The sequence below is a fragment of the Carassius gibelio genome, chromosome A4 (assembly GCF_023724105.1).
Source record: "Carassius gibelio isolate Cgi1373 ecotype wild population from Czech Republic chromosome A4, carGib1.2-hapl.c, whole genome shotgun sequence".
Lineage (NCBI taxonomy): Eukaryota > Metazoa > Chordata > Actinopteri > Cypriniformes > Cyprinidae > Carassius > Carassius gibelio.
Genome location: NC_068374.1, coordinates 21,627,816 through 21,654,570, shown reverse-complemented (window position 1 = coordinate 21,654,570; position 26,755 = coordinate 21,627,816). Strand labels below are relative to the sequence as shown.

The following is a 26,755-nucleotide window of genomic DNA, read 5'->3' as shown; positions in this document are numbered from 1 at the left end:
TTCTGGGTATTTTTGGCTTCTGAGAAGCATCAAAATACTCTAAATATATCCTTCTCTCTGTGCATTTCAAAATGCATCAGAAGACGATTCATATTACGCAGATTATTCTCTATATATTGAGTGCTGTTTTCAGGTTAACAATTGTGATGTCACAACCATATGAAGAGAACCTTGCTAAGCAAGCTAGTTATTTTCAATTAAACTGTCATTTATAGTTATAGTAGCTACCTGAATTAAGCAAGTCTACCATACTTGGAGAATGCTAGCAATTAGCATTCCCATTCATCTCAACAGCACATGAGCATGCAAATTTATGAATATTCAACCCTTGGAAAAGCGTGCTTGTGGCAAAATTTTAGCAAAATGATAATACACTGCTTATTGCATAGTTCATGACACTCAGTCCAGTGAATGGCACCAATAGACAGATGAATGTGAAGATAGGGATATTTTATTACTTTTTAGCATCCAGTAGTTTGTGAATATCTCAATATCAATAATTTTTGCAGCTTAGTTTCCCTAAATGGGTGAAATGAAGTGGCAATTTATATTGTGGACGTGTTTTGCACATATGTTCAGTGTTAAAGGTCGAAAAGTGAAATTCATCCACACACATACACACACACACGAACACATGCATGACAATGATGGCGGAGGCCAGAGGCTCAACTCTAAGAGAGATTGCACATTTCTTTCACCCGTACCTCACAAACGAACGAGTGATTCTCTCTTTTCAGTTTGAAGGAAGCATTCCTCTGGCTATGAGGCTGTCATCCTGCCATTCATGTCTGGACTAGTTCATCTGCTCTGTGTGTGTCTGGGAAGCACTAAAATAGCTCAAATTCTACTATACTCTGCTCTATTTTTGGGATCAACCACCCAGAATACACTTGAACATTGTGTGTGTTTTAATATGCAATCACTCTAGGGATTGTGTACCTATATGCTATGAAAGTGTGTGTCTGTGTGCATGTGAGAGAGGTTAATGGCTTAGTCCATAACTGGTCAAATCCAATAGGCGTGTTTGACGACTGATGGACCTGTCTGGACAGAGTGTGTGTGTGCGTGTGTGTGTGGAATTTCTAGGCAGAATGATCCAAGCGAGAGACATGTTCCTCCATCGGCTTTCTGAACTGACAACATTTTGCACTCACATTCATTGTGACACTGCATCCTCTTCCAGTAACATCTTACATAACATGGGCACACACAAACTCCCTCCCCCGTTTTATACACACCATCCAACAGTAAATGCTAAATGACTAAAATGAGTCAAAGATTCTACAGGTTATGACACTGCAACAGGAAGCTTCATTAAAAAGCTTATATTGTGATGTTGATTTAATATTAAGCTCAAAACGTAGTTAATGGAATGACAATTCATTATTTACTTTCATGTCATTCCAAGTTAAATAACATCACGCGATTCTCGAGTCTCATTTGAGCTGGCAGTCCAAACATGATGTGTCAAGACTTTGAGTGCCATCGGTCACGTCTAGTGACGACTGTAACTGATGTTATTATGGTAAACAAAAACGTTTTGTTTTTTTAAGTAAAACAAAAGTAAATAAAAATAAAATAACAATAAAACAAAGCAATAAATAAAATAAAAATAAATAAAAAGACAATGAAAGAGTAACATAATTGGGGACAGCTAAAAATAAAGTATTAATTTTTAAGACAAAAAAAAAAGTAAAACTAAATAAAACAAAACAAATACTTTACTAACATTTCTAGCTAAACAAAACAAAAATAAATTGAAAGAAAAGATTATAACAATAAATAAATACATAAATACATAAAACAAGATGTAAATAATAATAATAAAACGTAAATCAAATCTATTCAAATTAAAGAACTAATTTCCACTAGCAAATTTTGCATTTAATTCAACATCTTACTTGCTTCTTTATTATCGTGAATATTACTAGCAAGTACTGCTGAAAATAGTTTTCAAAGTAAATCTTTCACCAATATTACTATTTCTATTTCTATTACTAATTTTACTATTATTATTATTATTATTACTAATGTATTTGTAGATTTTGATACATTATATATTGTAAAAGTTAAAACCTATGCAACAGAACAAATGTACCAATATGACAGTGAGGAAATACTGACTGAATTTTCTTTTTTGGCTGAACCATGCAATGTAAATTTAAATGTGAAATGACTGCAATATACTGAGCACATGCTTTGTCCGAGTTGCCTCTCATCTTCCTGTAAAACACATAAGCCTTTCTTTTCTCCATAAATATACTCAAATGAAGTGAAATAGCAGTCTCTTTTCTCTCTGTATGTGACAGGCCACTCTGTGCTGTCTAACTGATTTAGCTATTAAGGTCTGAGTCACCGTACGCATACACATCCACACAAGTCACATCTCCAGTATCCTCCTCTCAGATCTCATAAATATTAATCCCCTGTGAGCTCATTAGCATAGCAGCGCTGAGCTGCACCGCCATCTAGTGAGACACTTCTTCTCATGAATATTCAGAGTGAGGGGGGGCCCAGCGGTCATTAGTGTTGAAAAATCGGAGGCAATAACCCAATCAGGAGTGAGGGACGGGACTTTGTGTGCGAATGTGTAATTAAGCAGAGCATTCAGACTCGTTCATGGTATTTCTGATTAGAAGCCTTCGTTTATTCGAGAAAAGTGTCTGAACTGGGCTAGATGAACAACAAATGCAAATATTTTAGTGAAATGCACAACAGTACACAATGAATGAATGCAAATATGAGGCTGTTCCACTGTGAGGGTATTAGTGACGTGACGCAGTGTTCGTTTAAAAGTATTATGCTTTATAGATGCCGGTATTAAAGGCTTAAGACAGTAAGATGTTCTCCTTGTAGGTGGGATGTGATGTTTTTGGATTTCCTGTATTATGCATTTAAATTTACATTGTGTATTGGGTTTTTTTATGTAATGTTCCAACGGCTGTTGGGGGCCACTAGCGTTTTTGTGTGCGTACGTAATGTCAGACAGCTGTTTCTCGATCCAGAACATCTGTGAGGTATTAGGATTGTGAGCAACAGTAGGGCAGCACTCCAAGGTCTCACGCCTCATATCACTCAGCCTACACCAGGCCTCACCGTGGAGCTCGTCCAGGTGCCTCCCCCTAAAAACGGAGATGGGGTGCTGTGGTGCAGCTCATTCAGAGGGCTGCCTAACGAACCTTTCACAAGGCCTCACCTCGGGTGGTTCATTCAGATGACTACAAATGCTATTCAGTGAAAAACAAACACTAGCCGGCTATTGTAAAATGTGAAATTGTTACTGTGGAATACCAATGGTTATGAAGACACAAGTCAAGAAACAATCTGGCTCAGCAATTCATGTAGAATTGGTAACTGCTTAACCATGTTTATTTACTATATATTTAGATTTACACAATATTATATATATATATATATATATATATATATATATATATATATATATATATATATATATACTTTTTTTTTCTTTTTTTTTTTTTTACAAATGACTATATTATTGTATATTTGTTTGGCATTTCATTTATTGCCGGTCTACACCCTTTAAATTCACTTACTGAAATCACAACAGCAGTAGTATGGTGTAACATTTATTTGAAACGCATGTATTTGGTACTTGCTACCTTATATCTTTACTTTTTCCTTTCATTATTGTCATGAACATGTGAAAACTAGTCTCGGATGTTTCTCTACATTGCTTTTTCCCTGCCGTATTTTCCGGACTATAAATCACACTTTTTTTACATAATTTTGCTGGTCCTGCTACTTATAGTCAGGTGCGACTTACCAAGAACCAAGAGAAAACATTACCGTCTACAGCCGCGAGAGGGCGCTCTATGCTGCTCAGTGCTCCTGTAGTCTACACTGAGCAGCATATAGCACCCTCTTGCGGCTGTAGACGGTAATATTTTCTCTTGGTTCTTGGTTCTCAATAAATGCGACTTAAGCCGTGTTTCCACCGCAGGAACTTTACCCAGGAACTAGGGACTTTGGCCTGGTACTTGGTGTGTTTCCACCGCAGGAACCAGGAACTAAATAAAGTTCCGGGTAAAAAAATGCCCCTCAGAAAGTCCCTGCTGGCGAGGTAGTACTTTTTTAAAGTTCAGGAACTTTCGGGGGCGGGACTTTGGCGCTAAACATTCTGATTGGTTGAGTTCACGCAGCATTGGTTGAGTTCAACCACCATTTATTCGGATCAACATTTTCAAAATATTACTATTATTGTGTCATGAAATGTAATTTTAAAAGTATTTCAGGCGAGAATGTAGTTGTTTAAAATTCAAATCTGATGTTTATTTATATAGACAGCGCCTATTTAAAAATGTGTTTCGCCGATCTCTGAGACGGTGAGCTCCACGCAATCAGCGGGAGCTCAGTCCTCATGTATCCGCCGAGAAGCAGCCTCAGCTTGGATAGACCTTCTGATATGTGCCGCTGGCTCTGATGTCTCTTTAGTGGTTAAACATAAAATATAATTCAGCTGCGGGGTAAATCTAACAGGTTTTCTCTGGTCTGTATTCAATTTATCTATATGTTAAAATGAAAATAAAAAAGGCAAATTTATATAATATTTCGTTTCATTGTAATGTCCGTATATAACGTTACACATATCCCTGAACTAAGTACATTTCTGCAGCTGTTATTATGTTTAAATGAAAACGAAAGGAGGAAGTGGTATTTAATATCCTATTTCGTGTTAATGTATATATACTGAGGGGAAAATTGCTTTAGCCAAAGCCATCTGAGTTCACGCAGCATTGGTTGAGTTCAACCACCATTTATTTGGATCATTTTCAAATATTACTGTTATTGTGTCATGAAATGTAATTTTAAAAGTATTTCAGGCGAGAATGTAGTTGTTTAAAACTCAAATCTGATGTTTATTTATAAAGACAGCGCGTATTTAAAAAATGTGTTTCGCCGATCTCTGCGACGGAGAGCTCCACTCAATCAGCGGGAGCTCAGTCCTCATGTATACACAGAGAGCAGCCTCATCTCGGATAGACCTTCTGATATGTGCCGCTGGCTCTGATGTGTCTTTAGTGGTTAAACATAAAATATAATTCAGCTGCGGGGTAAATCTAACAGGTTTTCTTTGGTTTGTATTCAATTTATCTATATGTTAAAATGAAAATAAAAAAGGCAAATTTATATAATATTTCGTTTCATTGTAAAGGCTGCATATACACATATCTCTGAACTAAGTACATTTCTGCAGCTGTTATTATGTTTAAATGAAAACCAAAGGAGGCAGTGGTATTTGATATCCTATTTCGTTTTATTGTAAATATACAGTAGGGAAAATTGCAGTAGCCAAGACGAGCTGACTGAAGTTATCAAGTATAATATATATATATATATATATATATATATATATATATATATATATATATATGTAGTTACGCTGCTGTTTATAGATTTACCAGACTTGCGTAGTTGCAGACATCACACTCCCCAGTCGAATGCACAAAGTCTGAACTAACTACCGATGATGCACGTCCAAAATCAGCGTACTTTTTTTTTTATCAGCGGTACTTTGTATTGAGAAACGTGCGCGGACCTACGTCACCAGTCATTTGCCTAATCTTCCCGGTACTTTACACTGCGGTGGAAACGCAGAAAGCAACAGGTCTGGGGAGAAAAAAGTTCCTGGGAAAAAAAGTTCCTGGTAAAAATGTTCCGGGTAATTTCGGTGGAAACGCGGCATTATAGTCCAGTGCGACTTATATATGTTTTTTTTTCCTCGTCATGACGTATTTTTGGACAGATGCGACTTATACTTCGGTGTGACTTATAGTCCGAAAAATACGGTAACTCCAGGTCATCGACACCAAGCTTCGTTGCCATTTATTTCTAGGAATTAAATGCTTTTTCTGAATCTTTAAAGTCTCTCCGCGAGCAATCGTACAGGTGCGGATATTTGTGCAACTCAGCTATTCAACACTCCAGTGTATTCAGGAGATGTTGTTCTATGGTCGGACTTCCATGGAATGAGAAACGAAATGGGGAAAAAAATTGCACATTAAAGAAATTTCAGAATACACCAATGGAAGCTCAAAGGTGTTTTGGACTCCCCCACAAAGTTCGCTTTGGTGAGCTGTTTCGAACTGCCAAAAACAAACTCAAAATGAACTTTGTTTCGGCCTGATTTTGTTCGAAATGACGTCATATCAGTTCTTTCTTCAATTTAGTTTGAAGTTAAAAAAATAAAATAAAAAAGAGGCAGTGAGGGGTAGACAAGCAATCCATTTAATAAGCTGTACTGTCTTAATACTCAAGGTTTTTGGTCCACTGAATTATATTTGAAAAAAAACAAACGAACAAACGATGCCAAGGTAAACGACAGAATGACAGTGCGTCTATCTATTTTCATCCGCATCAAATTAAGCCTGACTGAGGCCTTTAGTCTACTCAGTACAATTTACTTTCAGTGATCTGTTACAATGTGATTTTTTTTAAAGGTTCTCAGAAGAGCGGTCTAATAATCAATCTACAGAAAAAAAGGACAAGAGAGAAAACAGGCTTATTGACATTCACAGAACACATCAATCCACACAAGGGACGAACCTGAATACTTTTCATAAACGTTAAAGGTTTATACGTGTAATACCAAGGGACTTTTTCATAATGTTTCTTTCTCTCGCTCTTTTCCCTTCCTCTCTCAGAGTGGATTATAAATAGTGTTGATTGACAGGTCTGGTTGGATGGTAATTAGAGCGGTTGCTGGGGTGAAGGGGGCGGGTCAGTCTCCGTGGTGATAATGAGGCCGGGTCCCACACGGCCGCCATGACGGTTCGGTAACCGCTCTCTTGCACTGCCACCCCGGCTCCCATAATTATCGGTTGTTTTCTCTATGAGAACATAATCGCCACCGAGAGATGCAATTAGCTGACAACCGATTCCACCACCCCCACTTCATCTCGGCCCCCCACTGTTGTTAAAACCCCCGGTACCGGAAAAAAGGGAGTGAAAAAAGAGAAGAAGTGGTTTTGATGCAGCTTGCTATGAGGCAGTCAGTCATTCGGCATGAGGAAATCAGTGACTACACAGAGGAGCTAATTACACAGTTACACGTTCTTTTATGCCATCCTTTCTTCCACTTCCTTTCTTTTTGTTATGGCATGGATGTTGAAAAAAAAAACATTTAAAGACAGATTAGAGGATCTCTGCATCTAAGCTGACAACTGTATTAGCCCACAGGACAGACTAAAAACTTTTTCGAATCTTATTGATAATAGAGATAATTAAACTTTATATTTATTTATTTTAATATGTATCATATAATAATATGTTTCAATTATAGCCATTTATAAAGCATTATTTTATTTTATTTTTCTACAGTGGATTTCAACAATAACTAAATATAATAATAAATATATTAATATTCATAGTTGTGATATTATACATTGTAATAATACATAATACATTTTATAGTAACTTTGTTTTCTTTATTCAACATGCAACTTTATTCAACATATAATATTTAGACTCCAGATATGAAGCACTATTATTTTTTCTATTTGTATTTTTTTATCTAAATATAATATTAAATATATTAATATTAATAATTAGAAATTATTAATTTGTGTATGTTTGTGTGTGTGTGTGTGCGTGTACACACACACACACCCACACACACACACAAATGGAGAATTCTACCTCAAGTCTCTCAAGACTAGTATGGCACTGCGCCATGGGAATTTAAGTCATTGTCTTTCTTTTTCAGCACCAGTTCACCTCCTTTATATGTAAATGAGGCTTATTATAGATTGCACCTTGTTCTCAAAGTCTGCACAGTAAAATTTTCCTCTGGGAGGAATTTTCCCCTTAGGCCCGAAACATACTTTACACACATACGTGAACATAAACGTGTCTAATTACGCAAGTTCGAATGAGTGTTATTCATAACCCGACGCAGGAATGCACTGCATTCTCAGCTTTACCACAAGGGGTGCTACAGCATATGTATTTACTTTAAGTTTGCTCTTTCAGGTCAACTGCCGTCTGAGATTCTGAGGCAGTACAGCATTAAAATAACGCAATAACATATTCGCCCAAGCTTCGCATCTGCATTACCATACTTTCATGAAGTATTTTCTCTGGTTGTAAAATTACACACAAACAAAAGTATTTTTTTCACCTAATAATTCTCGCTAATACCCCAATAACAAACCCCTTTCCCCCCCTTTCTCTAGTTCATTTCCTCTCGCTCCTGAGGTGTTTTATTATTCTTGTGAATTTCACTCGTGTTCTTTTGCACTTAGTATGCATAAAGTCACAGTAAAATTGCTGTGAACACACACAATCAGATGCACACAACTTTTGGAGTGCAAATGAACGCTGAGGTAATTCTGGGTGTGGTGCACAAGAAGCTGGGGGATTTGATCAACAATATTACAATTTTTGGCTGATTAAAGCCATATGTGCACTGGAAGAACATATGATGTCCATTACATCAATGTGTTCCTGAAAATAACAGATCTTGATGATCAATCTCCTTTTAATAAACCACACACACACACACAATTTTCTAGGAGCCATGCATAACTGTTAAGTGGGGTTGCCAATGGAGTCAAGACAGACAGCATATTTAATTTTGACACTAATGCAAACATTTATATGAGGAATGTACTTATAGAGATAGTTCACCAAAAAAAAGTAAGTTCAGTTATCACCCTCAAGCTGTTCGGAACTTTATTTTCCAGCCTTTGGACATAAAAGAAGATATTCTGAACAATGTTGGTAACCGAACATTTTTTTTTTTTTTTTTGGGTAAAATTCAATGGCTACCATCAACTTTGGTTACCAACATTTCTTCAAAATATCTCTTTTTGATTCCAACTTCTGTGTTCAGCAGAAGAAAGAAATTCATACAGATTTGGAACAACATGAGGATGTGTAAATGATGACAGAATTTTCATTTCTGGATGAAATATCCCTTTAACTTCTAGCCAGTTGTTGACTTTTGAGAAAAAAATTTCCTTTATATTTAGTACTTTGTCATGTCATATTCATTCATTTTACTGTAACGTCCACAGCATTTTCCCAGGGTGACATATTTTTTCCTTTTCGCGAGTGCCCTTGAAAACTCGCAGGCTGTCTGTCAATCAGCCGGTTGCCGGCGGTAACCCACAGTGCATCGCTGTAACGACAGAGAGGGTGGCGAACTCTTGCAGTGGCTTTGAGTTTCTGTGTGCCGCCCTGAGGAAGAAAGCTCCTCTCCAGATGAGACGTGACAATTTATTCTTAACAGAATTCCCGATGAAAAATAGGTGTAGCTATTTCAGGATCAGCAGTTTATCAAAAAAACTCTCAGCCGCTCTCTCTCACTCTTTCGATGTGTCGTCTCATTGCCGTGGGGCTGGGTTTAATGGCCCTCAGTCACAGATCTTTACCAGCCTCAACTCTGCACCCTTGACTCTCTGAGAACACCTTTTCCTCTTTTATTTCTCTCCCTCTCCTTTCCCTGTCATCTTGCTCTCCTCTCGTAATCAAAAATTCTGAAAAAGCTATGTTAAAATCAGCAAAGTCTTCTCTCACAAAATCCCATCATCCTCTCCTGCTGCTGTCCTTATACTGGATGTTGGCTAGGTGATGTCAGACATAGACACACCAGGCCTTAGATTGTTTATGAATGCTGTTTGAGCATGTCATTAGTTCTGTTCTGAAACCTAGTGGGCTGCTCTGCTGCCTACTGCCTACATAGGCAGTTACCTTCTAAGACAACAATGTAACAGAAATGGAACTGCACACATGATTGATTTAGGACGGTCTACACAGGCAGTCCTATATAAAAAGAGTGCCTCAGATGAGTCAAGTCCTCATTAATTACAGTTTGACGTTAGCATTTTGCTAAGCTAAAAACTTTAAGCATAAATCTTCATAGAACAACAAACAAAATGGGCTTGCTAATAAGTTTAACCTACTGCAAAATTTTGGAAATTGTACACAAAACCTATTTATAGTCAACAATTCTCTAAATTCATACGCCATTTTGGATTAAACGGCAGCATCCTACCTGAAATGGAACCTCATAATGATTTAAATACAAGCAGTCTAGGTAGGCAGCAATAAAATGCTCATGAGTCTTGATTTCAAGTGAGTTTACGTTAGCATGTTGCTAAGCTAACAACATGATATTCGAATGAGCATAAAAACTCCGAAAATATTCAAATTTTAGGCAAAATGGCCCATTTATAATTAGATGTAACTTTACTGATACGTTTCCAGTGTGGAACAACATTATCTGTCATGTATTTGAGTTTATTGCAGTGCATTCTGGGATTGTCTTCTTTTTTTTTTTTTTACATTTTTCACCAAACTCATGGAATGGAAGTCAGAAGTAAACCTAAGATGGCTTAAATATTGTCTAGGCTGGCAGTTCACCAAGGTTTTAAAGGTGCGCAAACTAGCGATCAAACCATGGTCTCAATTAAAACAATAGAGACGTGTGTGAAACAGAAAAATTTGTATAGCAGTCAACACATTACTTGAATAGTCAGAAGTAGAAATAATTGCCAAAGAAAGAAAAACAGAGAGAGACAGTCTTACCTCTGTATAGTTCCAGTCAGATCACTTGCGTCCTGCCTGTGAGAAATGAAAGAGACAATTCATTAGCTCAGTTAAAGTTACATACACAACCATTTTTGTTTAGTATTGTACAATTACATTTATGCATTTGGCAGTTCAAATCAGCTCACTGCATTCAAGGTATTCTTTTTTTTTTCAACACTTAATACATTTTCTGGGAATTGAACCCATGACCTTTATGTTATCTAATGTCATATTCTGTCATTTGAGCTACAATAAAACTTCCAAATTTCACTTAAACTTGTGCACATGGCTATAAATAAATTAAAATAAAATAAAATAATTTGGTCTATAGACCAAATTGTAGCAATTTATCATTATATTTAATGATAAACAGAAGACATTTCTGTTAATAATTATGATATTCTGTGAAAATATTATTTATAGGATTGATACTTGATACAACATCAATATGATACAAGGAAACTACTGATATTCCATCTATCCGTATCTTTAATTTTGATCAAATATGCACAGGTGCATGTGTGTGTATATGCTTGTGTATCTCCTTGGTTTGTGATAGTACAGCTGTCATGAGAATGTGTGTGTGTGATAGTATTCAAGTGTATGTGTTTATTTCTGTAGGGGGCTTTCATGCATGGCTTTGGCTGCAGGTGCATTCAACGTCTGTAAGATAACATTTACTTCACTGCTGTCTATATTACACACACACACACATACACACACACACATTACACCCCCATCTATCCGTCTTTCTCTCACCCGTCCAATCATCCACACCCTCTCTCTCTTTCCCATCTTTCTATTCTCCTGTCATTTCAGAACATTCGGCTTTTGGGAAAACATGAATGCTGAATGTACGAGGCGAGAGGTGCCTGTACTAATGTCTCTCGCTCTCTCTCTCTCTCTCTCTCTCTCTCTGTGAGGAGAAGCAGATGGACATATGGAGCGTCACAAGCCACTGAGCCCAAGAGAAGTGGAGATGAAAAAATGGATAGAAAGACAGAGAGGAGGGATGGTACATTGTGAGCACCTCTTTCAGCCTCCTCTTGACATATTTCACGAAAAAAAACAAACAAAAAAACACCTCAAATTCATCCCCGCTGACGATTACAAATGGCTAATACAGCACTTCATTAGCAACCGGTTCCTCTATGAATCATAATTTACATATTACGCTGACAGAGGCAAATGGTTCTACACTTTAAGTATACAGATATATCCTTCATTTGATTTCCAGGAAATATAAGAATGGGTTCAAATGGTAAATGGAAGAAGACTTCCTGAACATAAAAAAGAAAGATAAAAAAAAAAAAAACATTACAATAATAAAAATTCCATAAATTAATGAGCATTTTAATACTTAAATAACAATGAAAATAATGGGAATAAATAAACTGAAATAAAAACCAGTAATAAAAAATAAATAAAGAAATAGTAAAAATAAAAACCCAGTATCATTTAAATGAAAATAAATAAATAAATAAATAAACCTGGTGTGAAAAGGCAGATTTTCTGTATTCAAAGAGCAAATCAATTGCGGCCAATTCTCCATGGCTAATTTCGGCCCTCGTACAACATGGCTCCTGAGCTCAGGTGATCAAAATTAACTCCCCACTCTTGCTACCACCAAACAGCCCTTTTTTTCTTTTTTGGGGGGGCTTTTTTTTAATCCCTCCATTTCTCCTACCGCTGAGCTCCTGCTGTGTATATGTGTGTGTACGAAGAAAGAGACTGTGCTTCCCACCTCATGTTAATAAATTGGCAGACAATGGGAAGGAGGTGTGTGGTCATGAATCTGAAAGCTTCCGGTGAAACGGGCAGTGTTTGATAACAGCTGCCATCAGTACTGTCGAATAACAGGACGCCTGCTATGCACTTATTAATGGTGAATTATTCTTTTATTTCCAGCCCAAATGAGAGGGATGCAGAGGGCTAGCATATGCCGGCTCTGGTGATCAGAGCAAAGGTGGGCTGGAGGTTACTTTCCATTTCAAAGAGCCAAACAGTGAGAGGTCTGTCCACGGTTTCTGCTGTATATACCTTAGCATTGAGCCTGACTGGGATGAATTATGCAAGGCCTTAACCCAGATGAGTTTGCACACACAAACATCTTTCTTTCTATTTTATATTGCCCCCTCAAACACATGCATACACGTAAAAGGTGGTGAGCAACTCGTCATTCACGAGTCATATTAAAGATTTGTTAAAAATGAACAAATCATTCAGGAATGAGCCATCACTAGAAGGCTTCTGTTCCACTCTGAACTGACATCTATTTTCATGATTTTATTTTATGGGGCCTTTCTGTCCTGTATTATAAATTTACAGTATACAGTAACAGGAAATTACTTGGTAGAGATAAATAGGATCAAAAAATGCAACAGGCTGGACATAAGCCTGCATTAGCCACCAGAGCACCAAGGCTGAATGTGTTATAAAAGTGCAGACTGCACCAACAGATGTGGCGATTCAGTGCTATATTAGTTGATATAAAATTATATAAAATATTATTTTTTTTTTCTTTATTGGAGAAAATATCAGTATATTTAAAAGTTCTGGTCTAATTATATGGGTCTCCTTTTGCCTGAATTACTGCAGCAATGCGGCGTGGCATGGAGTCGATCAGTCTGTGGCACTGCTCAGGTGTTATGAGAGCCCAGGTTGCTCTGATAGTGGCCTTCAGCTCTTCTGCATTATTGGGTCTGGCATATCGCATCTTCCTCTTCACAATACCCCATAGATATTCTATGGGGTTAAGGTCAGGAGCAAAATTGACTTTCATCAGAGGACAAAACTTTGGACCACTCAGCAGCAGTCCAGTCCTTTTTGAAGCGAGACGCTTCTGACGCTGTTTGTTGTTCAAGAGTGCCTTGACACAAGGAATGCGACAGCTGAAACCCATGTCTTGCATCTGTGCGTAGTGGTTTTTGAAGTTTCACTTTTTGAATGGAATTAGTGAAATAAATTGTAATACATTTTAAAAACTTTTTGATGATATTCTAATTATATGACCAGCACCTTTACATGGTAGAAAAAAAGTACATTTTTACTGCTTAACTTTTGTAATAGCTCTCTTGTTGAAACTGATACCTTAAAAAGCTCTCTACTCAAAAGCTCCAGCTCACTAGGTTTTGTAATAGAACTTATAGCCAGAAACAAAATTATGCTCACTGTTCAGCAGAAATGAGGGGGTCCATGCAGAACTTCTACCTAAACAATAGAATAAATACAATAAACCTTACAATTTGGTATCTAGATTGTGAAATACTTGTCTGAAAACACTTTGCTCCTTTAATATTCCGCTAGTTTCCAACAGCAAATCACCTTATTAAAAAAAATGGAAGGTGGTAGATGGAAATGAAACATCTCCCCTCCTTCTATGTCTCTATCTATCATTTTGTTCTTTCTAACTGTGCAGTTTCCATCTCCTCTCATCTGTAATCATTATCTCTTTTTCTCCAACAGCCCACCATCTGTGTGTATGCGTCTCTTTTTCACTCATTCTGCGCTTTACTTCTCTACATATCCGTCTCTCACACTAACACACTCATATCCTTGCTTGAGAAATTCATCGTGTTTTTGAGTGATAATTCTCTAGTTTAGACAGATGGAGCATTCCAGATTAGACTACAACAGACAGCAGTCACTAAAATTCTCTCTTCCCAGAATAAGATAATTTTTTCTAGATAAAGAGAATTTCTTTTTTAAATGTCAATGTTTTTGTAACACTGTGTGCTAAACAGACGTTGTTTCCAGTTTCCACTGAAAAGTAATTTGCACACAAATATGACATTCAATCAGAATGTATTTAATGTTTCAGATATGTAAGGTTTTGGACCACTGATATTTTGATGTGGGCGGGGCTACATAGCATAATGCAAGAAAAAAAATCACTTCATGAATGAAAAAATGTCCTGAAACCTGCTGCAAACTCATTTTTATGAGAAACACCATGTCTAGGGTACATAGTATGTACACCACATCTACACTAAACACATGAGAAAGTACAGTGTAAAAGTTCCAAATCTATTTGTACCATTGTCGGAAGTAGCACAAGTACATTGATTATATCAGAAATATATTGCGGCATCAGTTTACTGTGGGTGTCTTGTCGTATTGCAACCAGTGTAGATACTATCATTGATCAGAACAGGTTCTCATTGGTTTTCTTGTGATTTTCTTACATTTTCCAGTGTAAGCGATCACTCATCACTTAATTATGCAAGATACAGTTACACTCTTTTTGAATATGAATATTTAATATACAATTATGTAGAGCACAATGAGATTTGCAAGTGGACGGGGGAAACCAGAATGATGCAGTAAAAATGGAAAACAATCACATATTTACATGATAAAAAAATTATGTTAAAATAACTAAAGTTGTTTCGTTTTTTTTTTTTTTTTTTATAAGCCATAATTGCACACCTTGCAGTTGTGTTTCTGAACACATCAATGACGTACAAATCAATCTTGTTCACTTCCACTGACTTACAAATTTTTCATTCACTGAAGTCAGCAAAATCATTTATGTGCAGAGAGTGAAGGAGCATTTTGTTGGACCTTCTGAACCATCCATTTTCACTTCACTTTGAGTCTCTGAATGTTCGTGAAAGTACTGAAATGAATGACCAAGCTTTATGGTTAGTGGACAAATGGAATGGACAGGGACAATGGTTTCCAAACCTGGTCCTGGTGAACCCCCAACAATGCAAGTTTTTGAAGTCTCTCTAATCTGACATACGCATACAGTACACACACACACACACACACACACACACACACACACGGTGCATTCCAAATAGGATATATCGCCCTCCAAGGGCACTTTGGAGTGAACAATTATGGACACCATAGTGAAGGGTTGTTCCAAACCGAAGTGCTCAAAACTGGACACTTCAAATGGCCCTTCGGAATGAAGGATTTTGAAGGGTACAACTGATGGACACTTTCGGGCTCCCATGATCCTTTGCACAAATTCTCTGCATGATGACAGCGCCTACTTGTGGGCACGTGATGATGACACAAAAGGGCACTTCAAGAAACAGTTGTTTGGTCCCCAACTTCCTTCAACCTTTTGTAAACCCTTTGAAGGGATCATGGCATAGGGATGAGCCCTTCCGAATGCAATGCAGGGATATTTCAGGTCTTGGGAGTCTTTACTAATGAGATGATGGGTTGAATCAGGTGTGTTTGACATCTAAAATGTGCAGTGTTGGGGGTTCTCCAGGATCAGGATTGGGAACTACTCAACTGGGACATCTCTTTTGGGAACTAAACGCAGGAACATGGCAACTCCAATTGGAGCAAACTGAACGAACCTGGACATCTTGTTGGTGAACTTGAAGACTGCTTAAACACTGTTCTGGGGTCTTTAAAGTGTGTTTTGTGTTCAGTCGAGCCTCAGGTTGTTATGTCTGTCTGATTTAAGTTAGGTAGACCGAAGCTGATACTCTTTCTGGGTGAATGACACTCAAGAGAGACTCGTTTAACCTCTTGGGAGGAAGGAAGTCACTGACCCACGACTTTACCTTCATCTCTTCTGACAGGATTTAAACTCTGTCTCTCCCAATAAGTTCTCCCAATATTTCATACTCAAAATACAACGAGACGTTGCATATATTTGAATGAGACTAAAATCTTTTACCCTGTTTGTATCACTCTGGCTTCTGACATTAGAGATCCCTTGTTTGAATGAGTGCAGAATCATTTTTTTCTACCCAGACTCGCTTGCTGGAAGTGATTGGAATGGGTCCAATTAGGGTGGTGAAAATGGAAATTTACACATGATAACCGTAAAAGAGACAAAAGAAATCTACCATATAATCAGCCACTCTGAAGGCTTTGGTATAATATGATGACTGTTTCGCTGTTCCGATTACGCAGACATTTAAGACAGCATCGTCCATCACTGCCAAGAGACTAAACCCCTATTCTTTTCCCATGCTTTACTCATTTTATTTGTTTGTCTGAGAGTGGGCAAGAAAAAAAAAAAAAGAAAAAAAAAGAAAGGGGACAGACAACAAACGTGTCTAGGAAGTTCAATGCTAGGCTTCATTTGACAAGAATCGCTCAAAGGGTAAATTTACTGTTCTAAGCCTAGACCCTATCAATCTAACACACATCAGAGTTATACAGCGGGTTACATAACCTTAAGCAACAGATTAGACGACACCATTCATAAATCATCCACACCCTTCCTTTTCTCATAAGCTCCATTACCCACAAGCCCTCACAGATCTCGATTTATGAGCCATTATGTGCTATTAAAATCTGTTGCTAAAAATCCATAAACAAATGCAGTAAGTGTACCACCTACAAATGAAGACGTACACCTTATAAAGAACTGTAAGAGAAATACAGAAACACACTCTCTCTCTCACACACACACGCTAAAGAACAGTCGTCTCAGCTGATTTATGAGGCTGGCATACATAAATTCAAACTGTCCCAGGACACATGGCTAATGAGAAACTGGCTACAATATCAGTTCATCTCTCCAGAGAGAGAAAGAGAGAGACAGACCCACATACCAACCTAATTTTGATTATGATATTTAAATTAAAGGTGCTAGCCCATGCAACAGATGGTTTCACAATGCTAGGAAATTGTAGGTGGTTGCCAGGGTGTTGCTATGCATTAGCTAAGGTGTTCTGAGTGATTTTTAGCATGTTGCTATGTGGAGTGTTATAGGTGATTCCCCTGATTTTGTTATTTGGTTGCTACAGAGTGTCATTGTCCTGGGGTTTTCTGCGGTTGTCTGGTTTTCTGAGTAGTTTATAGTGTGATGCCATGTGGTTCCAAAAGTATTCTGACTGGTTGCTAAAGTATTTTAAGGTAATTGTTTGTCTGTTCTGAGCAGCTGTCGGTGTGTTCTGAGTGGGATTTAGTTCATTAGTTGCTGGGGTGTTTTTAAGTGGTTGCTAGGCTAGTGCTGTTAAGTGGTTTCTGGGTTTCTGAGACATTGGGCTTCAAGTGATTGCTAAATAATTCCTAGGTGGTTACTAAGGTGTTCTGGTTTTAGTACATTGCTAAGCAGTTGCTGAAGTAGTCAGGCTGTAGTATTCTTGCTAGGGTTCTTGGTTGGCTGTTCTGAGTAGTGGTTGCAGTTGCTACCATGTTTCTAGGTGAATAATAGAGTATTCTACTCTCTAGAGAATTGCTAAATTGTTTTAAGGTGTTGTTTGGCTGTTCCACGTAGCTGTTGGGTGTCCTGATTTGTTTTTAAGGCATTGGGAACTATTGTGTTTTAAGTTCTTTTAGATTGTTGCTACGTGGTGCCTGGAGAGTTCTGATTTGTTGCTAGGGAGTTGCAAGGTGGTTCCCAAGTAACATGCTGTTGTACCCCTAAAGGTACAGTTTTTGCACTTTTTTCTCTGAGAGTGTAGGGTGTTTAATGTAGTTGCTCCATTTTTTTGTGCATTAATATGCAGCCTCTAGTGTGTTTCTAAGTGGTTGCTAGAGTGTTCTGACATTTGTGTCTACACACGTCCTAGTGAGTAATAAAACATGTATTTTGTTTAGTTGGTGGAAGTAGTGCAACAGCACAGAGCGGGGAACAGGGAATCGGTTTACTGTCAGTTCGGCTGGTTGCTTGGGTAACTCTGATTAGTTTCTTGGGTGTTCAGGTAGTTGCTCAGATGTTTTGTTTGATGGTTGTTTGTTGGTTATATACAAGACAATATCAAAAGAGCCACCAGTTTTTAGGAATTTTTGTCTGTTTCACTTGCCAAATGTAAATAGGATCGCTACGAAAATTATTGCACACCTTTCTAAAAGCTGCATGATTTAAGGCATAATTCATGTCTAGGTGTCTAGGTTATGCAGCAAATTAGGGTTACGAGTTTATTCAAGCAGTGTTGAGGGAACACAGTACGCATTCTTACATTCAAAGTAGCTAGACACAACACAGCACAATGGAAAAGAATTCAGGGGGCTCGAGATGAAAGTTGACATGGCATATTAAAACCACAGTAGTCATGGTGCAAGACACAGTGTGGTGCGTCGCAAGGTTCTGAGACGCCTGTCTAGCGCATGCTTCCTCAGATCAACAATTAAAATATAGCACAGAAGGACCACAAGAACCTACCCTGTGTGAAAGGCCCCTAACAGAGCATTGGATGATAGGAAATGGGTTCCCCATACAGTGCAGAACTGTGTGTGTCTGAATGTGTTGCTTGGTAGACAGATGTGCCCCAGCAGCTGTTCTAGATGCTCTGGCACAAACACACACACACACAACAGTGTATCACCTGATGGCACAAAGCTGGTATTCTGCCAAACACTGCTCCTGCCAAAAAGAGTCTCTGCCAAATAATGACCTGGCAGAATAACATACCAATTCTTATGCTGCTGTGGAAAAACACGTAAAACATATGTACAGACCCACCATATGCAATACATCTTGTTTTGACCTCTTTTTTTTGACTATCAATGACAGTGAGTTGAGCAGCCTCGAGTGTCTACCCTAGATGAAGTGTGTGTGTGTGTGTACTTATAAAGAAGCTGAGCCTTTGGGAGCTGCCGTTAGCTTAGCACAGTTTGAGTACTACATTTACTGTCCTAATTCTCCTCGAATGTATGCACTAGTCACCAACAGTACAACTCAATAAATCTGATTACTCGAAGCTCGTTCTTTCATTGTCCAAAAAATTTCACAGAGCATAGTTATGTTCAATTAAGTATAAACTTAGTATCTCATAAAATTCCCCATGAGAATGATTGTTATAGTTAACCTAGTGAAAATATATATTTGTTGCTAATAATCTTAATAGATATTTTTGTAAAATAAAGCGAAAAATATTTTTTATATTTTTAATGAGAATAATAAACCTTTTATTTTTTACGATCACAAATTTAAACCATTTACAGTTTGTAGCATACAGTTAGCATACAATTTGTACAACTGAATTTCTGTTCATAACATTAAAGGCCAAAGGAAATGCAGTCAATTTGTGGGCTGGATTTAATGATTTAATATCTTATTATGGGAAGTACATGGGGGATATATTGTAGACCCAATGTGGGACACTTAGACACATGGGCGATTATGGAGATCTTTTTTGCCAATAAAAATTCAAAGCAAAAATGTCTCAATTTGCTCTCATTGCTGACTAGTAGAATGAAATGAGAGGTAGTTAAATTTGAGATTTTTCACTATGTATGTGCGTGAGAACATTGTATAAGAAAGATTCATCCATACTGGAAATAAAGCACTTGAGCAATACGAGTTTGTTGAAATGAACGAGAACACACACACACACACACACACACACACATATACACACATACTCCACAGCTGTGCGGTGTAACAGGAGAGCTGTGGAACGAAAGGAGAGGAGGTCCACAGACATGCCAAGATTTCATTAACTGCCACAGTGGTCTGTATTCAGTCATGCTGGTGCTGTAAAGTCCTGCTTCAGTTTTCACCTCTAAATGCGACAAGTTCAACAAACTGTTCTCACAACTTATTAACATCACATATTTGCGATAGGACGTATTTAGTGACTCAGACTTTATAAATTGTTTATTTAGTGGTCTAACAGATTTGGTCCGTCTACCTAATTTTCATTATTAACCAATAATACCATATACTGTATAGCTAACATGTTTGCAACCGGTCAATTCGTAAAGTAGTTTATGTCCTGTTGAATATTCTCATTCATTTTGATTGCGAACGATGTTTACACACTCAGGCCTTATTTAAAGAGACAAAGACTTATTGTAAAGGGATAGTTGCAAATAAAAAAATAAAATAAAAATGTAATCTTTCCTTTAATGTCATTGTAATGCTGTTTGCCAAAACATCACAAAACTATCTGGTAGCAGCTTAACATCGTTGAGGACACTGTATATATAATAATAATTATAAAAGCATCATCCCTAACACACACACATATGAATGCAAACTTATTCTCCCAGTTTGACTGATGTGTCATGTAATTGCAGAAAATGACTAGTGGTTATAATTAGAAACAATCAAGTCCTTATGGTTCCCACTCCACCAGAGTCAAACCCTTGCACTTCTGCCCTTTCTACACATCACCTCGTTTACTAATTTAGTCTACTTTCCTTTCATTTCCTCCAGTTAACACTCGTTTCGAACCTCTTTTTCCCATACCACACCAAAACCCTAAAACATGGATGGAAATGTTGTGATTAGGTTATTAGGACGTTTCTGTGGCTTACATAAACAGCTCATTACTCATAACCATTTTCTTTCCATGCTCTTGTCAACCTGACTGTATTCTATATTTAGTGTTTCTCTTAAAAGCTAAAAAAAAAAAATATATATATATATATATATATATATATATATATATATATATATATATACAATATATTGTGTTAATGCAGTCTTCATAAGATCTCGCTGGTTCATGGGGTGACACACGGCCACCTTGGTAACCGTTTTGTCATCTCTCTGGATGAGCGCATAAATGAGCATGATTGTAAATGTCAGAGGTGTCCCACTGGGATGAAATGTCAGTGTTAATCCCATTTAATAAATTCGTGCCATGCGTTAATCTCACATTACCACTTAATCTGGCCCTCGTATTGACGGCATAATCCCGGCCCACTCCACCGGGGACCAGGGCGATGAACGTGTGGTCGTTCTGCGAGGCGTCATTAAAGCAAGAATGGAAGATAACGGGCTTGTAAAGAGATGTCAATGAGGTTGGCGGCGAAAAGATATGATCATAACCGCTTGAGATCCAGGTCGGCACACCATCAATCATGCTGATGAAAAGCCGGCTAACACCACAGACGGCCAAGTGTATTATCAGCATGCACGGAAGGACTGCTCTCTCTCTCTCTCTCTCACACACACACACACACACACAGATTTAAGTGCTCACACAGTATCTCTATTCCAAAACTTAGTGCGCTTTCTAACTAGATAGGCATCATAGTTTGTTCTGAAAGTTTGTCAACTATGTTTTCTTGTGTCTGTTTAAAAATTCAGTATGCTAACATATATAAAAAAATAATTTTAAGTAGAATAACATTTTTAATTAGAGATTTTCTAACTTTTATCCAAATGTCTTGAGTCTAAAGTTCCTAAAAACAAAACTAAATAGCACACTTAAGTGAAGGTGTAAAAATGGAATAAAACCTAATTTTAGACATTAGTATTGTGTTGTTAGCTTAGGAACATGCTAACACCAACCAAATCTGTCACTTATGAGGTTCCATTTAGATTAGCATGCTAAATTAGAAGGTAACTATGTAGACAGCAGATACTGAGGCAGCTCTCTAGGGTTTACAACAGAGCTAGTGATTTTAGCTAGAATCTGCTAGCATGGCACCATCATCTGCTAATAGTGCACCATGCCAACTTTCCCAGCCATTCTGGTTAAAGAAATAACAACAAAATGTACAATAATAATAATTAAAATAATAATATAATCCTATTTATTACCAACACCTGTATTGCCAATTAAATCGCAGAGAACTCAGCAAGACTCTCAAATGTGTGTTGGCGTCCATGGTTTTGTTTGGCAGAAGCCACAGGCATCTATAAACTACCTGCACAATTTTAATGGTATTTTAATGAGGATGGAATTGACAACGGAGTGTGTTTAAAGAAGAGAAAAGATGTAAAAATGGCACTGACTGACTTTTCTGGCAAGACACAGGAAAAACCTGCTGGCGACGGGACAAAACACACTTTTAATCCCGCGAGAGGTGAGAACAAATCAATATCAATTAAGGTGGAGGAGCAGACAAAATGGACATCTTGCTTTGTTTTAACTAATTAAGTCTGCTGAGAATCCACCAACCGCCCGTAGCAACCAGGAAAACATAGAAACACACACTCGGACATGAGAGCAATAATCCAAGTAAACATACAGATCTGTGATAAATAGTCCACATGGAGCGGCCCAAAATGGGACACCAATGCACAAGTAAACAAACTTTCACGTGTCACACACATAACATACACTCCCTGCAGCATGGCTGAGCATATACATCATTAATGATGATTTTGATGCAAGTCTGTAATAAAATAAAGTTATGCTGCTAACACACACACACACAGCACGGAGTCTTACACATCCATCAGTGCTGCCGGGTGATATCTCCTCATCTGCATACTATGCAGGCTGAATGACAAACGAGAAGAGGAAGATGAGAGAAAGCAGGAGAAATAAGTATGAATAACAAGGAAGAATCGGCAAGCATAAAACTGGCTCCATCCGAAACTTTACACGGCCCTTCGATACACACAAACACACACACTCAAAGTCTTTATGGGAACCAGACGCATGTTTTCGGCGACACGCCAAAGAGCCGTTACGATCGGTGCAAGGGCTGTTAGCACAATGAAGTCAAACCAGCACATAGCATGATGACCTCCAGACCAGTTTTTTTCTCTTTTACAGCTGTCTCTCTCAAAATATATATATTTTTTTCCTTTAGAAATTGGAGGGGGGAAAATATGACCCAGATTTGTTTTTGTGAGATTCATACTACCAGCAAAGGATTTAGAACAAGGGTCACCTGAAAAACAGAAAACATATTGGTACTCATACGCTATCCACCAGACCACATTTACATCAAAATCACACACACACACGGTCTGACCAGAATTACGACAGCTAGAACTGAAGATATCTGCGCTCTTCAGGTGGAGATGCCTTTGGATAAGCACGATCACACACGCACACACACGTGCAGGAATGCTCACCCCTGGGAAAGTTTACATCGTGGTTCAATGGATTTTGGCACAACAACTCTAGATATCACTGACAACGTTTGTAGCCGTGTCTTATCACAGCTTATCTCAGGTCTACAGACAACACTTACTTCCCTTTACCACTGCTGACACTTCTTTAAAACTCACGCTGATCTGGGGTCAGATTTTCTACATCAGCAGTGATCTGTATTGTAAAGTATTCATGAGAAAACTGATCCAAACACCACGGTTCACCCCACAGGCAAAGAGGAACCTCGGTACAGGTGCACTGTATCTGTAAATATAAACTGTCCTACTTACTGTAGAGGTAAATCTAGACTAGGCAAACCTGAAAATTGGCTTACTTAATTGTTTACTTGAATATAACAAAATATACAGCTACATCTGTCAATCAGTATTTCAATTTAGATGTATAATCATTTTTATTATTTAACTTAACAATGCCTCTATACCCCTAAAACCATTTTTTTTTAAATAATGAGCCTCATGTAATACATAGCAGATATTGCTGTACTACCTAGCAAGCAACCAGTCTTAGTAATCGACAGGAACAGGTGCTGCCGTCATGCCTTTCTGCACATTTTTTAATTAAGCAAAATGATTGCGAAATGCAAATTAATTCGAACGTACAGTTGTGGTTTATTCATGTCCTTGGTTTTTGAACTGCTCATTTTCAATTTGAGTGGGATGTGTATTGGACCGTAGACTTTGGTCAAGTGGCCTAGGGTTAAAACAAACCACAGTGCAAAATAAAGCAAGTGACATTTTTAAGCCATTGGAAAAGCAAATCTATAAGCTCCGAAAGTTCAGATTTTACTATGTGCCTATTAAGTTGGTCTTTAAGTGAACCTATAATGCCACAACTTAATGTTTAAAAGACGGAAGAGTTTTTAATAGCTTGGAAAAATGTCAGCATGCTCCAGTAAATTGACTGAACAATGCGAGTTGGACTCATCGCTATGGATTTGCTAAGCAGCTGGGAGGTCTTACAGAGGTGTTTGTGTGTCTCTTGTGTGTGTACTATTGTGGATTTGATATGTGTGTGTGTGTGTGTTGTAGAGTGCTGTAGTAATAACTCCCAGTGGGAGCAGATTTCTATCAGGTCGTTGTGGTGACAGCATTGGGAGAGAAAGAGGTGACGGCTGTCCTCTCCTGCACTGGACAGTAATTGGCCATCCATATTGAGCTTCATCTCAAACACACACAAAGACGTCATATCCTATCAGTATCGCTACATGTATTTGCCATCACCCTGTTCCCCCAAGATCCATAATATAAGTGATGACACATGCATGCATGTGTGCCCGCTGGTACCTTGCACTGACACACAAAATAAACAGGCAAAGCATCATCATCTGAATAACAGGTGGAGATTGGAGACGACAGGCGGATGACAGAGTGAAAGATGGTTGGTGGAAAAATAAAGGTGAGATTACACATAGGTTTAGCCTTCTAGCCTTTCTGTGGTGTGTTCACCTAAAAAAAGAAATAAAAAAAATAACAGGATTAACAGCTACGGGATGTTATTTCTCTTCCACCAGTAGCAGATAACAGAGCTGCAAAAATAATGACCGTTTTAAACATGTTTCTAACATGCACCCCTTCTGTCACTGTTCAAACAATTCCCGGAGAAAGATATTCATTAGTATTCCCATACATGTCAAAGGTAGCCGCTCAGTTATGGCTTTATCCCTCCAGATATACACAACCTGCTTTACCAAGCAGAACATCCCAAGTTCCTGCATCAATGACATTTGGAGAAACAGTCCTAACCCTATTCCAAACAATTACTATCAACTACCCCTAAAATCTGATGAAAATGATAGATTGATTACAATACAGTTCAAGGCCCAACTCCAACACCAAGTATAGCTAACCCTATCACAGGGGTGACCAATCCTGCTCCTGAAGGGTAAATTTTTACCATACCATACCTTTTCAATAAAAAAAAAAAAAAAAAAAAAAACGACATGGAACTACTTGGAGTAGACGATGACAGACTTTTCTGAATCATTCCTTTGAGGCAGTTAGCCAGTAGGGGAAACAGACGAGGATACTCAGAGGAATGCAAAACATCAGAGAGAAAGGTAACGGAACCTAGGCAGCAAGAAAACTGGAAACACGTCATTGGGCTGAACAAAATCAGGGCAAGAGCACCAGGAAGGAGTGAAAAAAAAAATTCAATATATTTTTAATCTCGCGGATGTAATGTGATTGCACAGCTGCCGTAGGCTGCAGATTTCATAAGCCAGATCACATTTCAGACAGATGGGGTCGGGGTGCTTGCATTCAGGCCGATCTGCATGGCTCTGGGAGAAGTTAATGAAGGAGACAGAAACACAATGCCCTGTAATGACTTTAATGCCTTAACCCAGGGATTCCTTCGCTGGCTCTTGGGGGCCCAGAAGGACCAAATCATGTTAGTGTAAACCATCGATTGCTCTTTTCTCTTGTCAGGGTGAGTCTGAAGACCAAAGGATGAAGAAAGAGTGTTAAATATTCATCAGGTTTCATTTTTTTATTGGTTTCTGTTGTGTGGGTTCGCACACGTTTTCTTCAGGTTCGTTTTAGCTTTTCATTTGTCCGCCTGACCTAATGCCCTGCTCCTCTCCCTGTCTTGTTGTTTTCACTATACTTTTCTGATAATTAACCATCGCTGCTGAAAATACCAAATGCCGATATAACTTGAGATGGTTAAGATAGTTTTTATGATATGGTAGATGGATGGTAGTTTGCTTGTCCAAATATCCACCAGCTAGAGCTCCAGTTGGTACCCCACCTAAAACAACTAAGACCAGCTACAAACCAAATAAAACATCAAACCATACATGCAAAAATTGCCCATGTTTTTATTGCATGATTACTTTTATCGTAAAAAACCAATTGGTTCGATCAAAATGTAATAAATTGTTCTTCCTCTAAAACAACTTTAACCTTCAAGGTCTTCAAGTTTGGCTTCATTCTTGCTTACAACGTCCACATTTTAATGGTCCAATGAATTCAATCCCTGTTGAATATTATGTTTCACATGAAAATATACTGTACAACATTCTGGTAAAATCACTTTTCAGCTGGCTTATTCTGGATTTTCCAGTTGGGAAACCTACACTTCCATGTTCTCATGAATCAGCAAAAAGACAGACTACGTCCAAAACACAGCAGTTTTCATTCTAATTATAATAAATCTCATAATACCCAACTGAACTGCAAATAAAGCAAATTCAGTGTTGTCTACAGAATGTTAAAACAAGTTTCTCTCAGTGTATGAAGTTGGATCATTTCTAAATCAAGTTAGCAGGCTAAGCTCCCAGGATGGTGACCGGAAATGATGTCGTCCCCCCTGACAGTGTAACCATGTGTTGCCATGGAAGTGGCAATGTTGAAGATCAAGAGAATAAAGACCTGATTTTTCTTCCAGAGCTTTGTTCTCAGTTGAGAGGAACATATGTATGTTTGAGTGTGTAGATGCATGTGGTATTTTGCTCACACTGGTATGAACAT

At 38.0% G+C, this 26,755-nt stretch overlaps 1 protein-coding gene across 2 annotated transcripts in view; it reads right to left on the bottom strand.

Annotated features, from left to right (window-relative positions):
* LOC127972857 (CUGBP Elav-like family member 2) overlaps window positions 1–26,755 on the bottom strand; it is a 138,333-nt gene that overhangs the window by 96,031 nt on the left and 15,547 nt on the right. For both annotated transcript variants that reach the window (XM_052576718.1, XM_052576831.1), the window contains exon 2: window positions 10,552–10,587. In XM_052576718.1, the coding sequence (XP_052432678.1) occupies window positions 10,552–10,587 (36 nt within the window). The remainder of the gene's footprint in view (window positions 1–10,551; window positions 10,588–26,755) is intronic.